This window comes from Ambystoma mexicanum, chromosome 3q (assembly GCF_040938575.1).
Source record: "Ambystoma mexicanum isolate Mex_15411 chromosome 3q, UKY_AmexF1_1, whole genome shotgun sequence".
Lineage (NCBI taxonomy): Eukaryota > Metazoa > Chordata > Amphibia > Caudata > Ambystomatidae > Ambystoma > Ambystoma mexicanum.
In genome coordinates this window covers 312,809,208-312,831,791 of record NC_090926.1, presented here as the reverse complement: position 1 = coordinate 312,831,791, position 22,584 = coordinate 312,809,208, and the positions used below count along the sequence as shown (strand labels likewise).

The 22,584-nt window shown below is 46.3% G+C and overlaps 1 protein-coding gene across 1 annotated transcript in view; it reads left to right on the top strand.

Moving 5' to 3' along the window:
- SPMIP11 (sperm microtubule inner protein 11) overlaps window positions 1–22,584 on the top strand; it is a 64,908-nt gene that overhangs the window by 27,301 nt on the left and 15,023 nt on the right. The window contains exons 2-3 of the mRNA XM_069653858.1: window positions 10,722–10,925; window positions 11,289–11,433. Of these exons, the coding sequence (XP_069509959.1) occupies window positions 10,722–10,925; window positions 11,289–11,433 (349 nt within the window). The remainder of the gene's footprint in view (window positions 1–10,721; window positions 10,926–11,288; window positions 11,434–22,584) is intronic.

The window sequence follows — 22,584 nt, the reverse complement described above, 5'->3', positions numbered from 1 at the left end:
TCCCATGCGAGAAAAGAGGCCCACTGGCTCCCTATCAAAGAACATTCAAGGCTCTCACGATCGCACACAAATGCCTCGCCCAGACCGCCCCAGCATACCTAGCAGAAAGAATACACCAGGCTCCGGGCCTACTGACCAAAACGTGACCAATACTCTCACCTACTCTCAGTACCAGCATTCAACGGAGCCAAAGCGGGCGGCACCAGCTTTGAAGTACTAGCCCCAAAAGCCTGGAACGCGCTTCCACTCAGTTTAAGAAACGAAGAATCCCACAGTTTTCAGAAAGGTGCTAAAAACAAAGCTATTAAACTAGACCACTCCCAAAATGTACAGTATCCTACACTGTTCCTCTGTAACCAGGGAACATCAACTGTCAGTAACATATATTACTGCCTATGTATTATCCTTGTTATTTTGTATCACTGCTTCTGTCATATCTGCCATCTTGTATTAGTTGCATATTCTATAACAGTGCCACGATGCCCGAGGGCCACTGGGCGCTTTATAAATTCAAATAAATAAATAAATTGCCTTTCGGGATCCACAAAAACACTCCTATTGGAGTAAATTGCAACATATTGTATGGCTTCCCCAAGGGCATAGAATGGAGCATATTTTAACCCCAAGTCTTGGCGGTGTTACCCTGAGAAGAAGGCATCAAATGGTTTTCTTGAAAGCATTCATTTTTTCTGTAGGCGCAACCCATTAGCATTGTTGTGGTGATGGGGCCCGGGGGGAGGATAAAACATTCCTCATTTTCTTAAAATGGCTCTATCCCCTTCCTTTCAAGGTTGACACATTTTTTGAGAAGCAACATCTAACTATTAAATCCATTAAAAAAAAATGGTACTTTAATTTTCAGGCGAGTGCACGCATTCCTGTGCTGACCACGATAAGGTGCTACCCTTCTGAACACACTGCATATATAAGGCCACTGTGCCGTTCATAATGTTGTAACTTTAAGTACCTTCCCCCACCCATACTAACCCACTCAAACTGTTTGTGTAAAATAATCCTATTGAAACTGTCAGTGGACATTCGTTATGGGTTACAACTGCTGGACCCAACCATACATTAATACACTTGTAAGAATTGAAAACCATCTTTGGCGTGTATCGAACAAGCTTTTACATCTTTGCATTATGTACTACGACCTAGACATGAGAACAAACGTCAAGTAATGTATCCGTTCACAAATCCTAAGCAAGGAGATGTAGATCATCTTAATTGGAGAATAATAAAATATAACCGAATTGGGTTTGATCTCTGCTTTCCATCTGTGATGATTCTTAAGGAGAGGTCCAGGGTTTAGGGAGTGACTCCACATATTGTATTGCTGATTATAGAACAAAGACTTTCCATTGGTAACTCTTGGTAATTTCAAGGGATGCGCCATTGAAAAGTAAATAGATTTCCTCAAAGATGTTTTTAACCGTTTGAAATTGTTTATGCTGCCTCTGTATGCCTGGACTGACATCAGAGTACAGTTGTAGTTGTATGTTCTCAAACAGTGCTACATCTCGGTGAAGAATGTCATTTCTGCAAATTGTGACTCATGAAACAACCCCCTGCTCTTAGAAAACAGCAGTGAGGGTGGAGTTCCCACATGCTCAGGTATGTATACTTGTAAGCCAACCCCCAGTAGGCGGTCCTGTGACAGACAAATTTCCTATTCAGCTGAAATAGGACCCACAGATCTCTACTCTAGTTTCTGCTGGAAGAGGACCCCCATCTAAAAGTGCTGTTCCCTTATGGCCCCCTGCGGCTGAGTGGGCAAGCTCCCAGCTACATACTCACCGCCCGGCCTCTTTGAAGTGGGCTATTTCTTCCTCTTTTTCCATCCAGCACCCTGTCAATTCTACTCAGAAATTCACACTCCTGCATTTTTCTGTTTTTCCAAGTAGCGCACTGTTACAATTCCTTTTTTAAAATGTATTTTTTTGAAATTATTTTTATTCCTCATCAGAGAAGGAGCTTGTAAGAAAAGGGAAAGATCCCTGATTAAAACAAACCTCAGGCACAAGATAAAGAAAGCAGAGGAACTCTCTTAATCAACACCCACACAGAGACAGAACTACCTTGCAGAGGCGAGAAGCTTTAGGGACGAGTTGAAGGAACTTGAGGAAGGGAAGATAGTGCGCAATCTGCAATTTCTCAAACAGAAATTCTACGAAAAGGGAAACCAAGCTGACACCATCCTAGCAGCACGACTACGCAAGCAGAGAGCTGACAGATGGGTCAAAGAAATAGAGATCGGGACCTGATCATGATTCAGAAACAGTCAACACCCCTCAAGAGATAAAAGGCATTTGCCACCTTTTTATGAGGACCTCTACTCGAACACACAGAAGTCATCCACCCAAAACATAGATGCATACATTATGGAATCACTCATCCTGTCACTTTCCGTCACGGAGTCTGAAGCCCTAATGGCCCCAATCACAGCAGATGAAGTAAAGCATGCCATTCAGTGTCTAAAATTGGGTAAGGCTCCTGGAGACGACAGCTATACCCCAGAATTTTACAAGACCTTCTCCACACTCCTTGCTCCACTTCTAACATCACTATTCAACAACATACTGGAAACGGGTGTGGCACCTCCCCCTAGTTTGCTCAAGCTTTGCTGACAGTCATACCGAAATTGGGCAGAAACCCCAAAAAATGCAGTTCTTACCGTCCAATATCACTCCTGAATATTGACACTAAGATCTACACCAGAGTCATTGCTGAAAGGCTGGAGAAACACCTACCCAAATTGATCCAACCCGACCAGGTGGGTTTCATTATGGGCCGACAAGGCGCTGACACAATGAGGAAGACACTCCACCTGATTCACCAAGCACAGACCAAGGACGGAGACCCGGCAGTCCTCTTGCTGGATGCGGAGAAAGCATTTGAAAGGGTAGCATGGAACTTTTTGGACAGTCTTGGTGAACATAGGTCTTGGCCCGAAACTTCGTCGGGGAATCAAATCAATATACACCGCTCCCAAAACCAGAGTAGCAGTCAACAGAGGCTATTCAAGATGGTTTGAGCTGAAGAGGGGGGCCGGACAAGGGCTGCCTGCTGTCCTCCATACTCTTTGCCCTCTCGCTAGAACCACTTGCTCAGAAGCTGAGACGGAACGAGTCGGTACAAGGAATCACGATTGGAGAACAAATGTACAAACTAGGCTTTTATGCAGATAACATACTCTTGCATGTTACGGGTCCCTTAACGTCAATCCCAGCAGTAATGGAAACGATAAAAGCTTACGTTCGGCTAGCAGGTCTTAAAATAAACAGAGAAATCGACTATTCTTCCCTTAGACAAAAGCAAGGACGCTACAGTAACGAGGTTTAGGCCCCTAGGTATGAAAATTAGACTGACAACTCTCCGATACCTGGGCATCAATGTCACACGCAACCTTGGAGATCTATACAATGCTAATCCCCCCCCCCTACTCACTACGATTGACCTCGCCCTCAAAAGATGGGACAAGCTTACAATTTCGTGGTTGGGCCGACTCAACACCTTCAAGATGGTGGTCCTCCCCGAACTCCTGTATTTATTCCAGAAGCTCCCTATTTCCATTCTGAACTTGTTCTTCACAGCAATTTAAAAAATCGATGCTGACATTTCTATGGTTGAATAAAAAAACCTAGAATTCCCTACGCTCCTCTCTGGCTGTGCAAGGATGTTGGGGGTGTTGCACTTCCGAACATACAACTATACTACAAGGCCACTCAACTGCGAATCCTAATCATGCACTTCAGACAAAAGGAAAGATCTGCACTGGGTGGACTTAGATAATCATCATCTGCGACCCACGACTATAGGAGAGTGGCTTTGGGCACCCAGACCCAAGCTCCTCCGAAGGATACGGGAACATTCCATATTGGGAACGCTATGGAATGTATGGAGAAAAGGTAAGGGGATGGAAGGGATTAGAACGTGGCCATCACCATTGGGGCACATATGGGGCCCAGGCATACGCGGTGCCATCCCAGAACCAGAGCGCTTTCAGACATGGTATGAAGCAGGGTTGGAGAGGGCTGGTCAATTATGGAAAGAAGGGAACTTTTTGACCATACAAGAGCTTGAAGAGGCACTAGGCCTGAGCCCTCTCCCAGTTCTCCCGTATTTGCAACTGAAGGGAATTATGACAGACGAGATGGAAAGATAAGCTACAAAGAGAACTTGCCCTGTTTGAGAAGATATTGGACACAGGGACGGCCAGTAGCGGCGTAATAGGAACCATGTACATTGCTTTATTAGAAGTTAACAACTCCTCTGCAGAAACCTTGAAAAACAAGTCGGAGACTGACATACGATGAAGCCTACCTCCCAAAATCTGGTCATGGATGTGCAGCAGGACCGCAAAGGTATCCATTGCGTGCCAATACAAATTTCACGGTATCAAATTACTCAACAGGTGTCAGTATGACCTCGTCAGGCTTGCAAAAATGTACCAGGGTGCGGACCCAAATGTTGCTGTAGATGTGGGGTGAAGGCCAATTACTGGCATATGTGGTGGGACTGTACTGCCGCCCAAGCATTCTGGGATGAAGTCCTTAGTTGGATTAAGGAACTAGATGGTGTACCCAGAGAGAGGACCCCTTTAATGGTGGTGTTTGGTATGGAGGAACGAGAAGACGAGATCTTCCAACTTCCGAAAATGGTCAATGGCCTACTTTTGGCGGCATAAGCTTGTCTAGCCACCTCCTGGAAGAGAGAATCCCTCCTGAAAAAACCTGAGTGGATCGCCGTAGCCAGAAATATATACCGCATGGACAGCTTGACAGCCTCCCTTCATGGAGACCGTTCGTCAATAGATATAGCCTGGACTGAATTCCGCCTCAAATATGTTGATTTACCTTAAGACGTGGGGGAGGCTCGAGTCACTTAACAGCAGCAAACCTACCGCATCCACATCGACGCTGTTGTTTGGACTAAATTTGCTATTACCTTGTGCCTGCCTGAACTGCAATAGATCTTCTTGTGTAGCGCTCTGACTAACGAATGTTGAAAGTGCTGACTACCAGTGACAATATTTTTGAGAGGGGGGTGGGAAACTTGGGGTTAAGCGGAACAGGTATTATATTTTCAAATCACTTATACATCAATGTTCTGTTTTTTTCTGCTGTATGTTTATTCATATAATCTTCAAAGTATGTACTTGTTGTACCTTGCAAAACCAATAAAATCTAAGTTTTAAAAAAAAAATGATTTTTATGAGATTAATAACCTTACTATAACACATAATCTCTTAAAGTGCATAGAGCCCCCTGGACTCTTGGAAACGCAGTTCTAATGCCTGGCGCATTCAGGCCTAGCCCTATCACCCCATTAATGGCATTAGTTTCGCAAGCTTTTGAGGGGTGTTTCCCTGAACTGACTCGGCCTTGTGACCGATTCTGTCCTAGCCCCATCAGCCGCGAAGAAAAACCATCCTGAAGTGGGTTTGACCCCCCCCCCCCCCAACCCTAGTGTACCTAGGCCTCCAAGAGTCAAGGGCACAATACACTATCAAGGTCACTAATAATACGAAAAACCTTGGTATCTACCTTGATGCCACATTCTTTCATCAGACAAACTAACTCGGTGGTAGCAGCGTCGGCATACACTTGTAAACTAATCACTGCTTGCAGGCCCTTCCTTATGGCATCCAACTGCATTACTCTTGCTAGAACCCTAGTCATGGCTAAAATTGATTATTGCAATGCCCTCTATCTAGGGACCAGCCACAGAATATCAATAAACTCCAAGTAACACAAAACAATGCCATCAGGGTGGCACTCAACATTCCGAAGAAGCTCCACATATCGGACACAAGACTTAACCTTCATTGGTTGCTCGTCGAACACAGAATCTCCCTTAAAACACTTGCTTTAACACACAAAGCATGGGCGAATCTTGCACCAGCATACCTCACCAATAGACTCTCTCCACACACTTCCACAAGGCCACTAAGAGCAGCTCGAGCTCCCACCAGGTCCATCCCGAGATTTAAGCTCCAAAAATCCGGAGGCTCCAGCTTCCCTGTTCTGGCGGCCAAGCTCTGGAACGCGCTTCCTTCCTCCCTAAGATCTGAACCGTCCTTCCAACTATTTAAGAGCAACACTAAACGTTGGCTTCAGGAACTTGATCTTGCTGGACAGTACTCATAAGTTTAGCTATCCCTGTCGGGGTTCACTAGAGGACTCTTCTTTCCACACTCCCTTCTTCTTATCTCCTGCTTATAACGCAATCCTACTTTTCTCCCTTGGCTTTGCCACTTGCTGCTACTGTTATTCTTGTACGTGCCTTATTCAATACTATGTATTGCCTGACTTTGTGCTGTAACCTATGTAAATGATTGTATACTGTGTGTATACCCTGTGTAACTTTATATGCTGTATGACATGCGCCCAGATGCCTCAGGGCCAGGAGCGCTTTACAATTAAAATAAATACAAATGACTGACATTACTCTGTTACCCACCAGCCTTTTGGCAGCACCAGTCTTTTTAATGTGACCAGCCTTTTAGAGACCACTGGACCTGTAGCTGATGGCAACTTGCCCTCAACAACCTCCCAAATAGAATGTCTTGTGAAAGCCTGATACAGCTCCACACACCTTCCATAGACGTTGGCATGGCCTGTGACTGCTCTGCCTGAAATTTTGCTAATAGCCTGCCCTTGCAAGCTTTGATTGGGGAAATAAAATTGCCCACGACTCCCTGCCCGTTTATAGACATCCTCTTGATATGTTTCTAAAAATGTCCCCACCATACCACCCTCTCCAGGGCAAGACCTTAACATGAGATTGCTCATGGCCCACCTCCATTAGCCTTCCAAAGACACCAACGTACGTTGGACTGAGTCTGCCATCACTAAACTGGCCTTTTAGAGATGTGACAAACCCGTAACTCGCTCTGTTTCTAGTACAGGCTAAACTGGCACAACATGAAGCAGATTAAGAGTTGATGCAGATGTGCAGCTTTCTCTGCCCCAGATCCAGATGTACGGGCCTCTCGCAAGCATTAATCTAATGTGACTGACCCTATCCGATCTTTTCATTCATTCCAGAGAGCTGCCCAACAGTGTCTCTTTCACTTTCCCAACTTGCAGATAGCAGTAATATGCCTCTGTGTTTGCTATCGAAATCTTCCAGGTTGGAGTGCAAAAAACTACTGAGATTCCGGTAATGTCGTTTATGGGGTGTTTAACCTTAACCTTGCAATGCATACTCTTCTTTGATGAATTGTTCTACAAATCGGAGACAGACTAAAAGATGCAACATTTTGGGAACGGAAACTTTAGCTGTGGCGCAGAAGACACAGGAATCTAATCACAGATGAGGTTAGTTCAGTAAATCTTTGATAGGAGCACTTTGGGGGTGAATTTAGAAATGAACAGACTGCACACCATCCCCAAGCAATCCAAGACTGTTACCCTGCAGCTTTTATCTGCAACTTTTATAGGTTTTCAGTACATTGAGTTTAATACAATGAATGGCAGATTCTGTGACTTCACGAAGCAGGATTTCAGCCCTCCCAATTAGCACAATCGTCTTCTATTTGGAGCCACGCACACCTAGACAGCCATACTCGCTTCCCCGGTGTTGAAGAAATGACCCATACCAATGTTCAACCTTCAAACAAATAAGACTCGCATGCTTTAACATCATTAGTTTGAAAGAATTTTCGTTTGAGGACCAATGGCCAGGGTGCTAGTTAACTCCCTTATGTCTTCTCCCTTTTCACTACACAGGGGCACCCGGCAGGGATGTCCATTTTCCCCCATTCTTTTTGCTCTTGCCATTGAACCCATGGCGGACCACGTCAGGGACCGACACACCCGCAAGGGCGTCCGCCCACATGACATGCCGGAAATTATTTCACTGTAGGCGGATGATGTATTGTTATATGTCAGAAACCCTTGGCACATTCTCTGGCTTCACCATCAACTATTCCAAATCAGAAATATTTCCGCTTACTGCAGCAACTAAGCAACCGTCATGCGAATTTCCCCTACGCTGGTCCCCGGGTGGGATCAGGTACCTCTGGGTCCAAGTGTCACTCACCAAGTCCTCCCTACTGGCAGAGAACTACGAGGCAAAGGCACAGCTTATCGAATCCAAAATCACTAGATGGCGCAACCTTCCACTGTCTCTTGCGGGCAGACTGTCCCTAATAAAAATGATTGCAGTCCCCAAGCTCCTTTATATCTTTGCTAACGTACCAGTGTGGCCCGGGAGACAATATTTTAAGAGGCTCCATGTGGCATGTGCCCAATTCCTCTGGCATTCCGAGGCAGTCCGCAAGAGGTGGCAACACATGACCCTACCCTACGAAAAAGGGGGTTTTACAGCCCTAGACCTAACACTATACTGGATCGCGGTGCAGGCCCAACATGCCACTCACTGGTACGCACACTCGAATCCACCCCCACACGTCAAACTTGAGAAATTGGCAGGTGATGGGACTAATATGACCCTATTACTACACCGTACGTTCCAAACGGACGCCCCTGCAGACCCAGTAGCTGCTATGATCGGGGCATGGAACAGCAAGTTGGACCCGCAACATGAGTAACGTCCATACTACAAATGGCTCCCCATATGGCGCTTCCCCGGGCTCTCCCCCACATACGACCAACATATCCTGACACTGGTAGAACCTGGGCTCTCGTGCACTGACGGATCTATACCCGGATGGTAAATTTATTTCACCCCCTCCCCCCCAGACTTGGCAGCCCGATCATTCTAACTCACGGATAGAGTTATTGCAATACTTTAGGCTAAGAGCGGCATCCGTGAAATGTGGCCCTCCTACCCAGACAAGCCCCCAGACTCACCCGAACTCCAGTACATAGCAAATTCTGCTGGTAGCAGGGGCATAATATCCTTTTTGTATATATACAGGTGGGGAAATCGGGTGTTGCATCCCCCAAACCACGGGAGGTATGGGCTAAGGAGCTGGAACTGGAAATCATAGAAGGGATCTTGAATAAAATGTGCGCACATACGCGCAAAGTTTCACTTAACGCTAAATTCCGGTGCATACAATATAAACTCCTCAATAGACTTTATTACACATCTTGTAGAGTAACGAAATTCACACGTACCTCGATACACATTTGCCCAAAGTGTAAATCTGAAGAAGCAGATCACATACATATGTTCTGGTCTTGCGCTGCACTAAGTGTGTTTTGGATGCAAGTGACGAAGGCGCTCTCAGACATAATTGGGTCCCCTGTGGACCTTGACCCACTAGCCCTGTTGTTCGGAATATGGTCCGATGGAAATACAAAAAAAAGTCTACATTTTTAAATGTGAGTACCATTGTTGCTAAAAGATGTATATTACAATGCTGGAAGCGCCGCTCTCCCCCCCACCCTCCAGATGTGGCTGAAATCCCTTACTTGGGTACAGATGTGTGAAGAAGAATTCATCTGTTCCCTCCCCGTGGCATCTCGCCCCAGGAACGTGTGGACTGAATTCTGTAGCTATCTAAACCGGGATGGAGTCGAGTGGAGCTCCACTCTCCCACCAGATTCGCCTGACGCACTATAGACACCGAGCTCTGCATGCTCCTACGGGTAATTGGTCCTCCCCCCCGACCTCCCAGGTTGCACTGTTCAAAATGTATGATACAATGCCTAAATGTGATTGTGAGGCTCCTGTATATTTCTGTGGAATATATACTGTACCTGTCTTACCTTCCTGCCAATAAACAAAAGTAAAAAAAAAAAAAAAAAAAAAAAATATATATATATATATATATATATATATATATATATATATATATATATAATTTTCGTTTGAGACACGAGTATATGTTTGGCAGTGGCACTTCGCTAAGCCAGGAAAATACAAGCAGTATCAGTGAATACAGCATTCATATCCAAGGAAGGGCACTCAGCCAATCAGGTGGTTGGAACAGTGGGCAAGAGTACACAATCAATCCCTGCCCCCTGTCCCAGCCACCCATGGCCCTTCCCCGGGTGGTGCCTGGTTTTTTTTTTTTTTTAGTGTGGGGAGGCAACAGCCTCTGCCTGTTGCTCCTCTCCACTTATGTGCGGCACCGGAGCATTGCGCTCTGGTCCCAGCGCTCCTCCCGTCTGGCTACCAACATAGACGTGGGACTACATCCCTTTTCCATATGGCAGCGGACATCTTTTAAAAAAAAATGTCATCAGGAGTTTGGCTGCGCAGGCAGTGTGGATCTCCAGATGAAAAATTGTGAAAGCCATTTGCACCCCGGACGAACCCTGGGGTGTGAATGGCTTTCATGCCCTGCCAATCAGTTGAATATGGCCTTTAATGAATGGCCCAAGCCGGAACTGAGACCCTCGCTTTGCTTGAGCCTGTTTTAGCTCGGGCTGGTGGTCCGTTAAAGGCCATGTCCCAGCAGGTCATGAAAGCCATATTAGTTGCCAAATTCATCTCTCCATTCTTACTGGACGGATATAAATAAAAATTGTCTTTCTCTAAGCTAAATGGGGCCTAGTACTGAATATAGAGGCCTAGTATTTCTCAAATCCGTATACTTCACTTCCATTTAGAACCGCTTTGAGTTACATTTCCCATCAACATTCTTTGAGGCAACCATTTGTAGGTATCTGCATTTTTCTTCCACAGTTGGCTTGCTGGTTCCACAGCGTCATAGAAACTCGCCCTTGGAGACAAATGCACTTTTTTCTTGCTAAACTGTCTTTGTCCAGTCAGGCTTGGTCTAACTGCATCTTTTCTTTTAGAAATGTGTGAAAGGAAAGCTGCAAGTCCCTCGTACCTGCCACCAATCTGTAAACGGCCGAGTGTGTTAGACCCCCCTGAGCGTCAAGAATGCCGTGAAATGTGCCTTATGCTTCCTGAGCCAGGGCCATGGATACACCGCGCCCCGGCACACGGCAGCTTCGAGAAGTTCCAGGAGGCAAAGATGCGCGGTTGGATTAAGCACTGTATGTACAAGCAATGCATGCAAGCAAAGTTATTGGTATTGTGCAGAATGACCATCCTCCCAGATGTATTTCGTTTCATATTTCCCCCTCTAAAAGCATCCATTTTCGAATGTACATATAATGCAAAATCAACACGTTGTCACATCTCAGTGACTGTTCTGAAGCCTACATAGATGTGACAACCTGTTGATTTTGCATTAAATGTACATTCGAAAATGGATACTTTTAGAAGGAGAAATATGAAAATGAATACGTTGGTATTAAAAGATTTCTTAAAAAGCCACAGTGAGACCCACGTTTTTGTATGTTTGCCACTTTGGCAGCGATTGAAACTGACACCATAAAATGCTCTTTATTTTCCAGCACCAAACCAATTATATAGAGTACCACTGACTGCAAGTCAGGGCTTCGGGTGGTGGATGCCTCAGGAGCCTGGTGTCCGGGCAGAGATGGTCGACCCCTGGATCAGAACCCCACACCATCCGATGATCAGCAGCCCCATGACCAAGTGAGTCTGAGTTGAATTGCGAAGGTTGGGCTCAGATGCTTGGAATGGCCCCATCTCTCCAAATCACATCGTTCTGGGCTAAAATAAGGGGTGTGTTTAATAAATGAATAAATAAAACCCCACGGCAAAGATGCATGGTCTGATTTAGGAGGGTCTGCAAGTTGAGGCGTTTTTGGTGCGCGACAGGCAATGGATAGAATGCAGAGACAAATGGATGTTGTAACCAGGTTGTATGCAATCATTGGCTCTTTATATGATTTGGACTGCAACTCCTATCGATCGTAGCCAGAATAGGCAATCGTGCAGTATCATGAGAGGCCTGTCCAGCATATCTGGCGAGACGCGGGTTGCAGACCTCTGTTCTAGATGATGAAAACAGGAACAGGAATTTGCAAAGAGGATGTTTTAAGGTTTATACAATTGGGATGAGCGATGGAGACCGAACCGAATGCAAGCCCTCGAAATTAAGGATACTATTGTTGAATTCCTAAACACAGTGGCTTCATGGCAGAGAGACAAGGGCAAAGGAAGGAGCCTGAGAAAATACTCTTCTCCCCACACATAAATGTAAAGTTAGGAAACATCTCGGCAGTTGTGGCTGGTGAATTGTTTAAGTGGAGGGGCGTAAATATTTCCCCAATATATGCCCTATCGACCGAGCGTAGTGAGGGAGCCCAAACCTCTCAAGGGCCGATCGGAGGAGAAAAACTTTAAAAAATGGGTTTACAGAACACTTTTTTGAAAAAATGGCTAAAAAGCCAAACCGTTTGCAATTGGTTTTGTCAGATAACTAATGTAAAATTCCAATAGATGCAAGTTACCAACAGTGCACAGGAACATTTCTCAAACGGTTTCATGATGCCCTTGTCCATAATATGTGCTAGTATAAAAACATTTGCATCCTGGCTGTGCCCCTACATTTCAATGCTTGCCCCCTATTGTGCCAGCCCCTCACACTCACACATAATTACATTCATTATGAATGTCATTTTGTGGGTGTGAGTCACTGGTGGGCCTGGGGGCGGGGGGCAGATGGTGTACAGGGCCATAGGGTCCCAGAGGACAGCCATAGATTTTCTTTTACTGGGCATAGATGCCCAATAAAAAAATTCCATGGCTCTACCCTGGGTCCCCCAGCACCTCACACGCACACAATCCATGAGATTGAGCATTGCGGGGCACAGGGTGCAGGCATGTTATTTGTTACCAGGCATCTATCATAGATGCCCATTAAAGAAATGTCATGCACCCCAGTGCCTCAAATGTACACAATCCATGTGATTGTGTGTATGCGAGGCGTGGGGGGGCCACTGGTCGGGCATGGTTATTATTTACAGGGCACTTATCATAGATACCTTATTGGCCTTTGTGTAGAACCTTTGTCGGACAAACAATAATGCTCCTTTAGCTCTCTTGGTTCTAAGGACACCTAATTGTCCCGCTGCTCGTCCTTAACACCTTCTTAGAGGTGGCCTCCCCTGCCTGTCTTCTCGCTTCCTCCACCTCCTCGTCGAGTCTCGAGGGCTTTCAGTTGTCTTTCCCTCTGTGCTTTTGCTGCTATAAGTTCCCCCCCCTTAGCGTGGCCTTAAATGCGTCCCACCGGGTGTTTTCCCTTGTGTCGGTTCTTATGCTAAAAAAAGGCCTGTATCTTCCCCTCCAGGTCCTTCCTTATGGCCGGGTCTCGCATCAATTCCCCCGGGACCCTCCCTTGCCACACCCCCGGTGAGTGGCCTCGTAGATGCATTGACATCGTTAACCACCTTGTGGTCGGCTATTCCCAGGGGTCCCACTTCTACCTCCACTACTACCCCCAGCAGCCCAGCCGTTAACCATATATAATCTATTCGAGACTGTGTTGTGTTCCATGAATGCTTGACAAGAACGTGAAGCCCTCCTCTTCCCCTTTCAGGACCCTCCATATGTCCCGTAGCCCCAGACTCTGAAACATTTCCTGTAGGGCGGCGGATGCTACTGCTCCATCTGCTTATGCCCCCTCTCCCCGATTTGTCCTGTTCCCTTTGCCATGCTAGGTTGAGATCCCCCATCAGGGCAATTTGTCCCTTTGCAAATCCTTCCAGCACATTTAGGAACTCTACACTATTCCTAATCACCATGGCGACCCCCCCTTGACTTTGATGTTCCAGATGCGTAAAATATCTGGGGAAAAACCCTGCAATTTTAGCCTAGTCTGATCCTATTTCAGGAGGTGGGTCTCCTGTATTGCCAGAACATTTGGCCCTGACGTTCTAATACATTTCTCTTGAGAGGGGTATTCAGCCCTCTCACATTATGTGTAGACCATTTGAAAATGAGCTAGCTTTCGTAAATCTTCCTTTCTCCTGCCTCCCCTCCTGTATGGTAAACTGTATTTCTCCCCATCCAGTCCTTTTTGGTATTCCCTTATCGCATACTCCCCCATCCCACACTGTCGACCTCCTCCGCCCTACCCAAGGATCCTTCCCCTTTAATTCTCTAAACCCTCTCTATCCCTTACCCCCCTCTTCCTCGCCCCTCCCCTCCATCCCATCCCCCAACTTTGGGATGCCCCCCCTGCCACCCAGCATTGGGCTCAATCTCACTGACCCGCCCTTATTGACTCCAAGATGAATTGTCCTACTGTGGTCCTCTGTCTGCGTTCACTCCTTTGTCCACCACCCACTTTCTTTGATGCTTCTTGCTGGCTTGCCTTGCCCCTGTATCCATCCACTGCAGCTCCTCCTTTGGTCTTCCCTCCTTGCTTCGGGTGGGGGCCTTGCAATGTTGCCCTCCTTCTGTGCCTCTGTCCTGCTGTTGCCCATTCCCATGGCCTGAGCCTTGCGCGAATCTCCGGTTGGGAGGTGTAAGCTCCCTGCCCCTCTTGGTTGTCCATATCCAGGTGTAGAATGTCAGCCCCCTCCTGTGGAGACAAGATCTGCCTTTGTGCCCCCCCTCCCATTCAAACACTAGCCCGAACGGGAAGGTCCATTTGTACCTTTATGCCCTGCTTAGCCAGGTCTTTAACTATGGGGCCCATAAGCCACCTCTTGTGGAGGGCGTTAGCTGCAAAGTCTTGGTATAGGGAAATCTGATGGCCGTTGTGCAGTATTGGTTTCTGCTCCCTTGCCGCTCGTAAGACTGCTTCTTTTTGACCGTATCTATTAAATGCTGCCAGTATGTCCCACGGTCTTGTGTTGGGACCCCGCACTAGCCTGTCTGCCCTGTGAATCCGGTCCAACTCAATTGTTTCAGCATCAGCTCTCTCTAGCAAGTTTGCAGATCTTTTGTACCACCCCCTTCAGGTCTCTGTCCTCAACTGATTTCCGGCAGCAGTTTGATCCTTATATTGATCCTTCTCGGTCTGTTTTCCATGTCTTCCATTTGCATTTCTAAGTTTTGAGTTGCAACACTCAGTTTTTCACTCGCCTCCGTATTTGCTGTTGTGTCTCTTCCTACCTCCTGGAGGCTCCACCAGGGCCGTATTGAGGCCCGTGTGAATTAACTGGAACTGTTTGTGAAATGCCTTAGTGAGGGTCGTCTGGAGTGACATGTAATTGTGGAAGACCTGTCTGGAGTCCAGTGGCGCTGGGGTGTTCCTAGCAGAGTCCCTTGCTTCCATTGGGGCCCACGGGGTGGGTAGAGTTCCTGTGGTGTCCCCCGCTGTTAGTCTGCTTGGAGACCTTTACTTTTGATGTGGACGCCATCTTTGTCAGTCGTTCTTGTCATGTGCTCACCTTGCTGTTGCTATTTTGGGCAGGGCACTGAAGTCTGCGTCTCACCTTTCGCAGCCCTTATTATTTATTGCCCCCCACCACTTTTCTGAGGGGTGCTTCTGGTTTCTGACGGTGGGGGTCACTCCCTAGGTTTCGTCCTGTTGCCCCTTCTGTGGGATCTAGGGCTGTCCGCTTTATCCTTGCACTGTGTTGGTGGGTTGCCTCTGATGCCAGGGTCTATTATGCCCTTAGGAGCCCCGCTTCCTGCCTTTCCGGCCGCAGCTTTGTTTTTTAAACAGCCTATGGGGCCGCCCTGGTACTGCCTTGCTCCCAGGAGATATCCGGTTGCACTCCCTCACCGCCTTCCTATGATTTAGTCCTTCCTCGTTGCCTCCTTGCACAGGCCACATTCCCTGGTTCCTCTGTCCGGGCTGCTTCCAGTCCAACTAAAGTGCCTGTGGCGTGGGCCGACAGGGGGCATCAGGGCATGATAGAAGCCTCTGCTGTTGACTCCTAGCCCCAGGTCGACCACCCCCCCCCCCGCCACGTCCACTGCCCTCGGGTGTTGCCTGTGCTAGTTTGGGTGGGGTTGTGCACCCGGACTGTCTCCTTCAGTCCTTCCCTGAGGGCGAGCGGGGGGGGGGGGGGAAATGCTGCCTGGCTCCTACCTCTAATGCTGAGTCAGGCCTGGGCGCCGTCCCCTTTTGCCGGGTCTGTTCAACTCATGTTGCTGCCTCCCGCTCAGCTGCGGCCTTGGTGGTGCCGGCCAGGAACTTCCTCTGCCTTCAGCCACTTGGCGCAGTGTTCTTGCTGTCCCCTGGTTGGATCTCGCTCCGGTCCAGCTGTGACGTGCCCTTTGCGCCGACAGACCTCAGGCTGGATCCTTCCTTCCCCACTGTGAGTTGTGATATTGTATTGCCTTAGCTTGCCCGTGGGTGTGCAGTCAAAATATCGAGTCAATAATGTCTCAAAAAAAGTTGACTTTTTAATTTTTTTATTTATATATTTTTTTGGGGGTCCGGGAATAAAAAAAGGGGGGGGGGGGGTTGGGGGGACCCCCCCCCCCATTTCGAATAAAAAACGTAATAAAAAAAAATTCGACATTTTTGTTTTCGAATTTTTTTTTTCTCGATTATGACTTTTGACATTTTTGTTTTCGATATTATCACTATAAACCTTGCCCGTGATCTTCCGCCTGGGTCGCGTAGTGTCCTCTCCTATTGTCCTCCACCGCAGTATACTGCCGTCTCGCCGCCTTTTGCTCACTGGGGGCCCTGCTCTCCTTTCCTCTCGTCTCCGCACCAACTTTCAGAGTTCCGGGGGTGGCGGTTCTGCTATCATTTGGATGTGGGCTCAGGAGCGGCTGCTGACATGTCTATCTGATGTCGGCGGCCATCTTGGAATCACCTGTATCTTTTAATGTGTATGAATAACTAGGTGTAAAGGAATAATTATTACAAAAACATTTCCGTTTTTCAGGTAACATTTTTTATAAAAATACTCCTATTGGGAGTTTGACTAACATTTTTACCCCCTAAAAAATCACTTTACTCCCAACTTTAAAAAAAAAAGGCGTAAAATGCTCCCACTTAAATCTTATCAGCACTGATTGTTACCAACTAGGTTGACCCCCTTCATGCTGCAGAAGCAGCCTGGTGGCAGGAACGCATGCTCTTGCTCCCCTGTGTCTGTCCTGTGACAATCGTGGCAAATGCAGGGAAGAAGATCGTAATAATTTACTGATTTTACATTTTCTGTCTGAAGGATCCTTTGCAAAGTGGCAGCACATTTCTCTTTAAACTGATCCGATTGTTATTGCCTACCAGTTGTGCAAGGAAGCTACATGACACAATTCTATGTCTTACAATTGCTACAATATACAGACCTGGATACATATTCTGAAGTGAAACGGTTAAACAAACGTGAAGCATGCCCTCCCCCAGCGCCCCCTTAGAAAGAGTCTAAAAAGTGAAAAAGAACTCTGGTAGATTCATATTTTTCTTCCCAAGCATGTACCCTCATAAACAAATGGAAGTGTGAGGCCATCTCTTGTAGGGCAGCATCTTGTAGTGAATGGGTTATGCCACCAAACGTTATGTGCTATACTGAAACCTGTCCTTGTAGTCCTTTGTGCCCTTGTACAAACACAGGTATTGGATGTACTGTTCTTAGGGCTACACCAGAACATTATTTTGCAGAGCAAAGCATATACATGAGAAAATAAATCCAATCCAATGCACATGCGAGGCCTCAGGCTCTGCCCCCCCCCAATGCATCCATTGTTTTCCAAAGCAATGCACCTCTGACAGCCCGAGGCTCATTCCTCGGGCTGCCCTGTCCCTTTGCCCCAGCTAAGGCTGGCTTGGCTTAATGGAGTAGTATGGAACTCTTCAAGCACCTGATTGGGAGGGGGGGTCCTGAATGAAATCTGGCAGACCCAACATCTTTTGATTTGAAGCTTGCCAGGACGCCATCTGAGTTTAGTTGTGTCATGCCCAGATATAAAAGGGCTAACATGCAAGGAGATGCTGAGCAATGGACAGCAGCACCTTTACCATTGATTTTACTATGGAAAAAATAAATATCATTTCTGGTACATATTTCCACTGCAAGTTACAGATCTTTTTAGGCATTCGAGTTACCACCATGACAAGCTCGCTGTCAGCAGTGACACTGCTCCCAGACCCAGGGTGGCCAAAAGTCTGGTACTTTCAAGGTTTTTTTTATGGGGCAACATAAGTGAGGTGGTGGAGGGTGGCACGCACAAGGTATTTTCCGTTGCTTGGGATTATGTACGTGGCCCTAACACATGGGCATTGACCGTGACCTGCAGAGTAGCTGATTTCTTGGCTTCAGTGGGCCTCTATGTCCCTTAATCCTTTCCATTGGCCTCTGGCATGTCTTCACTTTGTGTCTTTGATCTCCTATTTAATTGCTGGCACTATTTTTGTTTTCTGGGGGCTTTGCCTGCAGACCTTCATCCAAAGGCTGGTGTAGAAGCTCTCCATCACCTGGACCTTGAGCTCACTTTTTCGATCTACTTTGGTGTCCCTCACTCGTTGACTTATGATATTATAGGTTATTTATAACGCACTTAATACCCAGGGGTTTCTAAGCGCAGACCCGGGGATCGAACCTGTGTTGCTGCATGTCGTCTTTATTCCAAGGCGAGCATGTTGCCACTGAGCTATCCTCCCGAGACAAAATATGGTCTTGTTCTCTTTTCATGGGTTTCTCCCCTTTTCTAGCCCATGGATTGCCCTTTCTCCCCCCCGCCCCCCACCTCTAGAACTGGACAACATTTAACCACATTTGCCCTGTGGCCAAGGGCTAAAGTTTGACTGTGTCCTGTGCTTTGCTGTGAACATATGTCTATCTATCTAGACTTTGACAAAGTATCTGGGGTTTTGTTTGCCCGTGAAGTAGTATTAGATACTTGTTTGGATTGTTGTTTTTGTGTCTTTTTTGCAGAAACGTATCTGTTTTTAATGCTGCTGATTTGAGTGCTTGTGGGTGTACTGTGTGTGTGTATTTCTTTTGAGTGTTTGCCTGTGTGTGGTGTGACAAAGCACTCCATGACCCTCGCAACAACTGATTTTTACTATTAAGGAACTTTGTACTCAAGGCAATTGGGGCTGTCAGACTAGGGGTGTTCCCTGCACTCTTTCCTAAACCTTGTAGTGGGCTCCCACCTCTGTAACCCAGATCCACTGTTCTACCACGGTGGTATCACACAATTGGTTGATTACAGCCAGGGTACCCCTACTATCTAGGCCTCTCCCTTACCTGAGTGTGGCCTAAAAGTTGTAGCCTCTTCTGGCTCTCTCCTTCAAGGACCTCCTAGGGACGGAACTGGTTAGTGCAGTTGTCTCTCTCACTTATCTTCTCTTACTGTTTTCTCTTTTCTTTCTCATCTTTTTTCTCTTCTGATCTTACTCCTCTCCTGCCTCTACTCTACTCTACCCTACCCTCTTATCTTGCATCTCTCACAAAAAAAACCTTTCTCACACCTACTCTTAACATTCCCCCTTTCTACTCTCAGCCTTCAAATCAGTCACTAACAACTCAATTGGTACCACCCTCTCAACCCACCCCCTTACCTTCACTCTCACAAAGCACTCCCAACAGTCTCCTTCAATACCTTCTCCTCGCTGGGCTTTTGGTCCACCTGGTATGCTCCCGACCTCACCCATACACCTTTCGCTCTCAACTGGAACTGTTGGCTTTTTATAGCCCTGCCTTTTCTGTTTATGAGTTCCCCTCGACTCCCATTGGTTCCCCGCATCAGCTGTTCCCCTTGTCCAATCTACAGCTGAGATGCACCCTTTGGGGATGGGACCTCTCCGTGAAGTATTCAACAAGCCTTTTAGCCGTGCCCCTTTTTCAGTCTCCATTTTAACGTACGGTTAAACACAATTGCATACCAATGTGATTAGCATATGTTTAACCTTTAAACAGAAATTTAAAATACAAGGTTTAAGCAGTTATCATTTTAAACTACTTGCATTTTGTTTCATTTGAAATTTCTGTTTAAAGGTTCTACATATCCTATGCGCATTGGTATGCAATAGTGTTCAACTCATTTCCACATTAGTCTTCGGTGCATTGCATGCTGCATCGCAATAGCTGCTAAGCAATCACATATTTATCCCAGAACCAGAGCAGGTATCTTATCTGTACCTTTCTTCATTATTTATTTTCTCAAATGTAGCCAACCATGTGCTCAGCCGGATTGCTTGTTCTGGGATTTTCTCTTCTCCTGGGTGATTTTTATTTTCTTTAAAATGGGTTTGGGGGTAGTGTTCTGGATCTCCCTTGTCTCCCTGCATGCCATTTCTGTTCTTCTTCTGTCCCACTTCTCCCTTGTGGTCCTTTTGGGGGTGGGTGGGGTGGTTATTTGGTGCTTTTATATATCTTGGGAATGGGAAATCTCGTTTTGGTACCAAATCCTTTAATCCTGCTCCCGGCTGAATTCCGTCAGTTGGGCTCCAGTGCTTTGTGCCAATTGTAGTTTGTGTTTTCTTCCACTTGGTACAGCATCTGGTAATCTGTGATTCATGCCAGGATTCAGATGGCTTGGACGCTTGCTGGTCTTCGTATTCTCAGAAAAAGAAGAGGGACCTGGCTAGGACAGTGGTTGATGGGTTTTGTTTCAGAGAGTGGCACCAATATGCATGCATGGCTCCAGTCACATTGCCTTTAAAGTTCCCCATCGCTGTTAACTGGGTCATACCCATTACCCTGTCACTGGGGGATGCACCTTGCTGCTGCTCCTCTCCCCTCCTGAGAGTGGGGACATTGGCTGCATTGCTGGATGCCACTGTAGGGGAAGAGGGTGGGGTTCAGAAGTGGGTTATGAGAGGCACTGCACCCGGGCTGCAGATTGTGCTCCCTTGGCCCTCACAATTTCCCTAATACACCACAGAGCATTTTTGGGAGGATGAGAAGCAGGAAAAAAGGTAGGAAGGGAAGCTGTGATTTGGAGTGGAGGGAGGTGAGTTGTGGATGGTGAAGAAGGATGAATGGTGGCGGAGGAGATGCTGGTGTGGAGCCCAGGAGTACTTGCTAAATACAGCAAGTTTAATGGCAGCCGACGTGCATGTAAGAGGGTGCAGGGACGCATCAGGAGGCCTGTGCTCTGCCCTTTCCAAATGAAACCTCGGGCGTACTCTCATAACCATGGTGAATGTAGCCAAAGTTGTGTATTTCTTTATTATACATACTACATAACCTTCTTGCATAGGACTGGCGATGATGGCATTAAATGTTTATATTCTGCTGGTGATGATTTTTTTCTAGGGGATGTAATGTACAGATTCTACAACTTATGAATATAGGTCGTACCTTGTAAATCTTTTGTTTCCGAGGGACCTGTGGTATATAACATACTTGTCTATTAAACAAAAAGAGTGAACCAGAGGCTACCTCCTGCTCCTGTTTCTTTATATGACTAATAGTCAGATCCACGCAAAACACATACCAACAGAGTACTAGTTATTGTCACTCCAGATAGCCAGAACACTCCGATTAAGGATCAAACCTGTTACTTATTCAAAAGACATGTTTAATTGAAAAAAATTATAATTTTTCAAGTTGCCTACCCACATTATTTCATAAAACATATAAAAAAACATATACACAATTCAATATACATAATGCACAATTGCGTTCATTCTAGGTTAGTACATTTTTGGCCTACACAGTTGTACCAATGGGCTTTGTTCATACCCTACTAACTGTTTTCAAGAGGTTCAAGTAATTAAAAGGGCCTCTTTAACGGTGCGGTGTCTTAACACTCAGTAGTGGGTTGGAATGCCCATAGGGATGGACATGGGAAGTCAGTGGGCTGATTAAAGCATTAAACAAAGCCCACGGGCTGTTTCACTCCTCACATCCCAACTCTTCCCTATCTACATTTCCCATGGCAATAGTTTCAGCTAGGTGGTGCGTACACCGCCACCTAATAGGCAAAAGTAAATACTGTTAAATAGAATGTTCCAATTGGTCTCCTTTATCAAAGAAATGTAATTTTGCTGCAATTGCAGTAGTCCAATGCAGTGCTCAGCTGGTCCAGGGTGTGCAGCTTGGTGTGGAAAGGGATGCATGAGCAGCCAGATGGGTTATAAGACAAGGGTGTGTTTTTGGCCTCTGGGTTCTCGGTGACAGAACTGTCAACTCAAACCTTCTCCCCCCCCCCCCCCCGCCCCTATTTTCTAGGACGACACCGGAAACTTGTGAGTGGAAAACATCCTGGTTGTTTTTGCCTTCCTTCATAGCATATATAATTTTGAGTAACACAGCAACCAAATAATAATCCACAATTCTGAAATACAACAAACTGGCCTATTCAGGGGTCTTTTGAAATAAAACTGAGATCCGAGTATTACAAAGGGAGAAAATATAAATTAAAAATCAACCCCAAATGCAACGTAGTACCATTTTTGTAGTTCCAATTGGGGGAGATATTTGGTAACATTGAGCAAGATGTGAAAGAGACTCTAATCTCACTCCAACAATTACATCATCTGCTGTGCATGATGCGTTAACCATTTCGGCAAAGATTGTACCGGAAAATAACCTTTTGATGGGCTTCATCTTGCAAAAGGAAATCAAAACACTTTGAAACCTTGCAAAAGGGCAACACTCTGGTGTGCTCACAAGGCCTATAGTGCCCAACATGGCATTTATGTGTCATCCGCAAGAGTGGCTACTCTTGGGAGATTCCACAGCGAGGTAGACGAGACCGATCAGGACAGTATATGAAAACCTTCCCTTCAAACCTTACTTGACATTGAACTGTGTTAAGTGTTCCGAGCAGCTACATCTGCAGAGTAAGAGTGGCAGTGTGGTGCAAAGTATGTAAAAGAGCAGGAGGCTTCCTGGCGGCTGATACGTTTGACATTTGGGAAGAATTTTAACTTTACAATAGAGGGACAAATGTTCTTCTGGGAAACCTGGATTG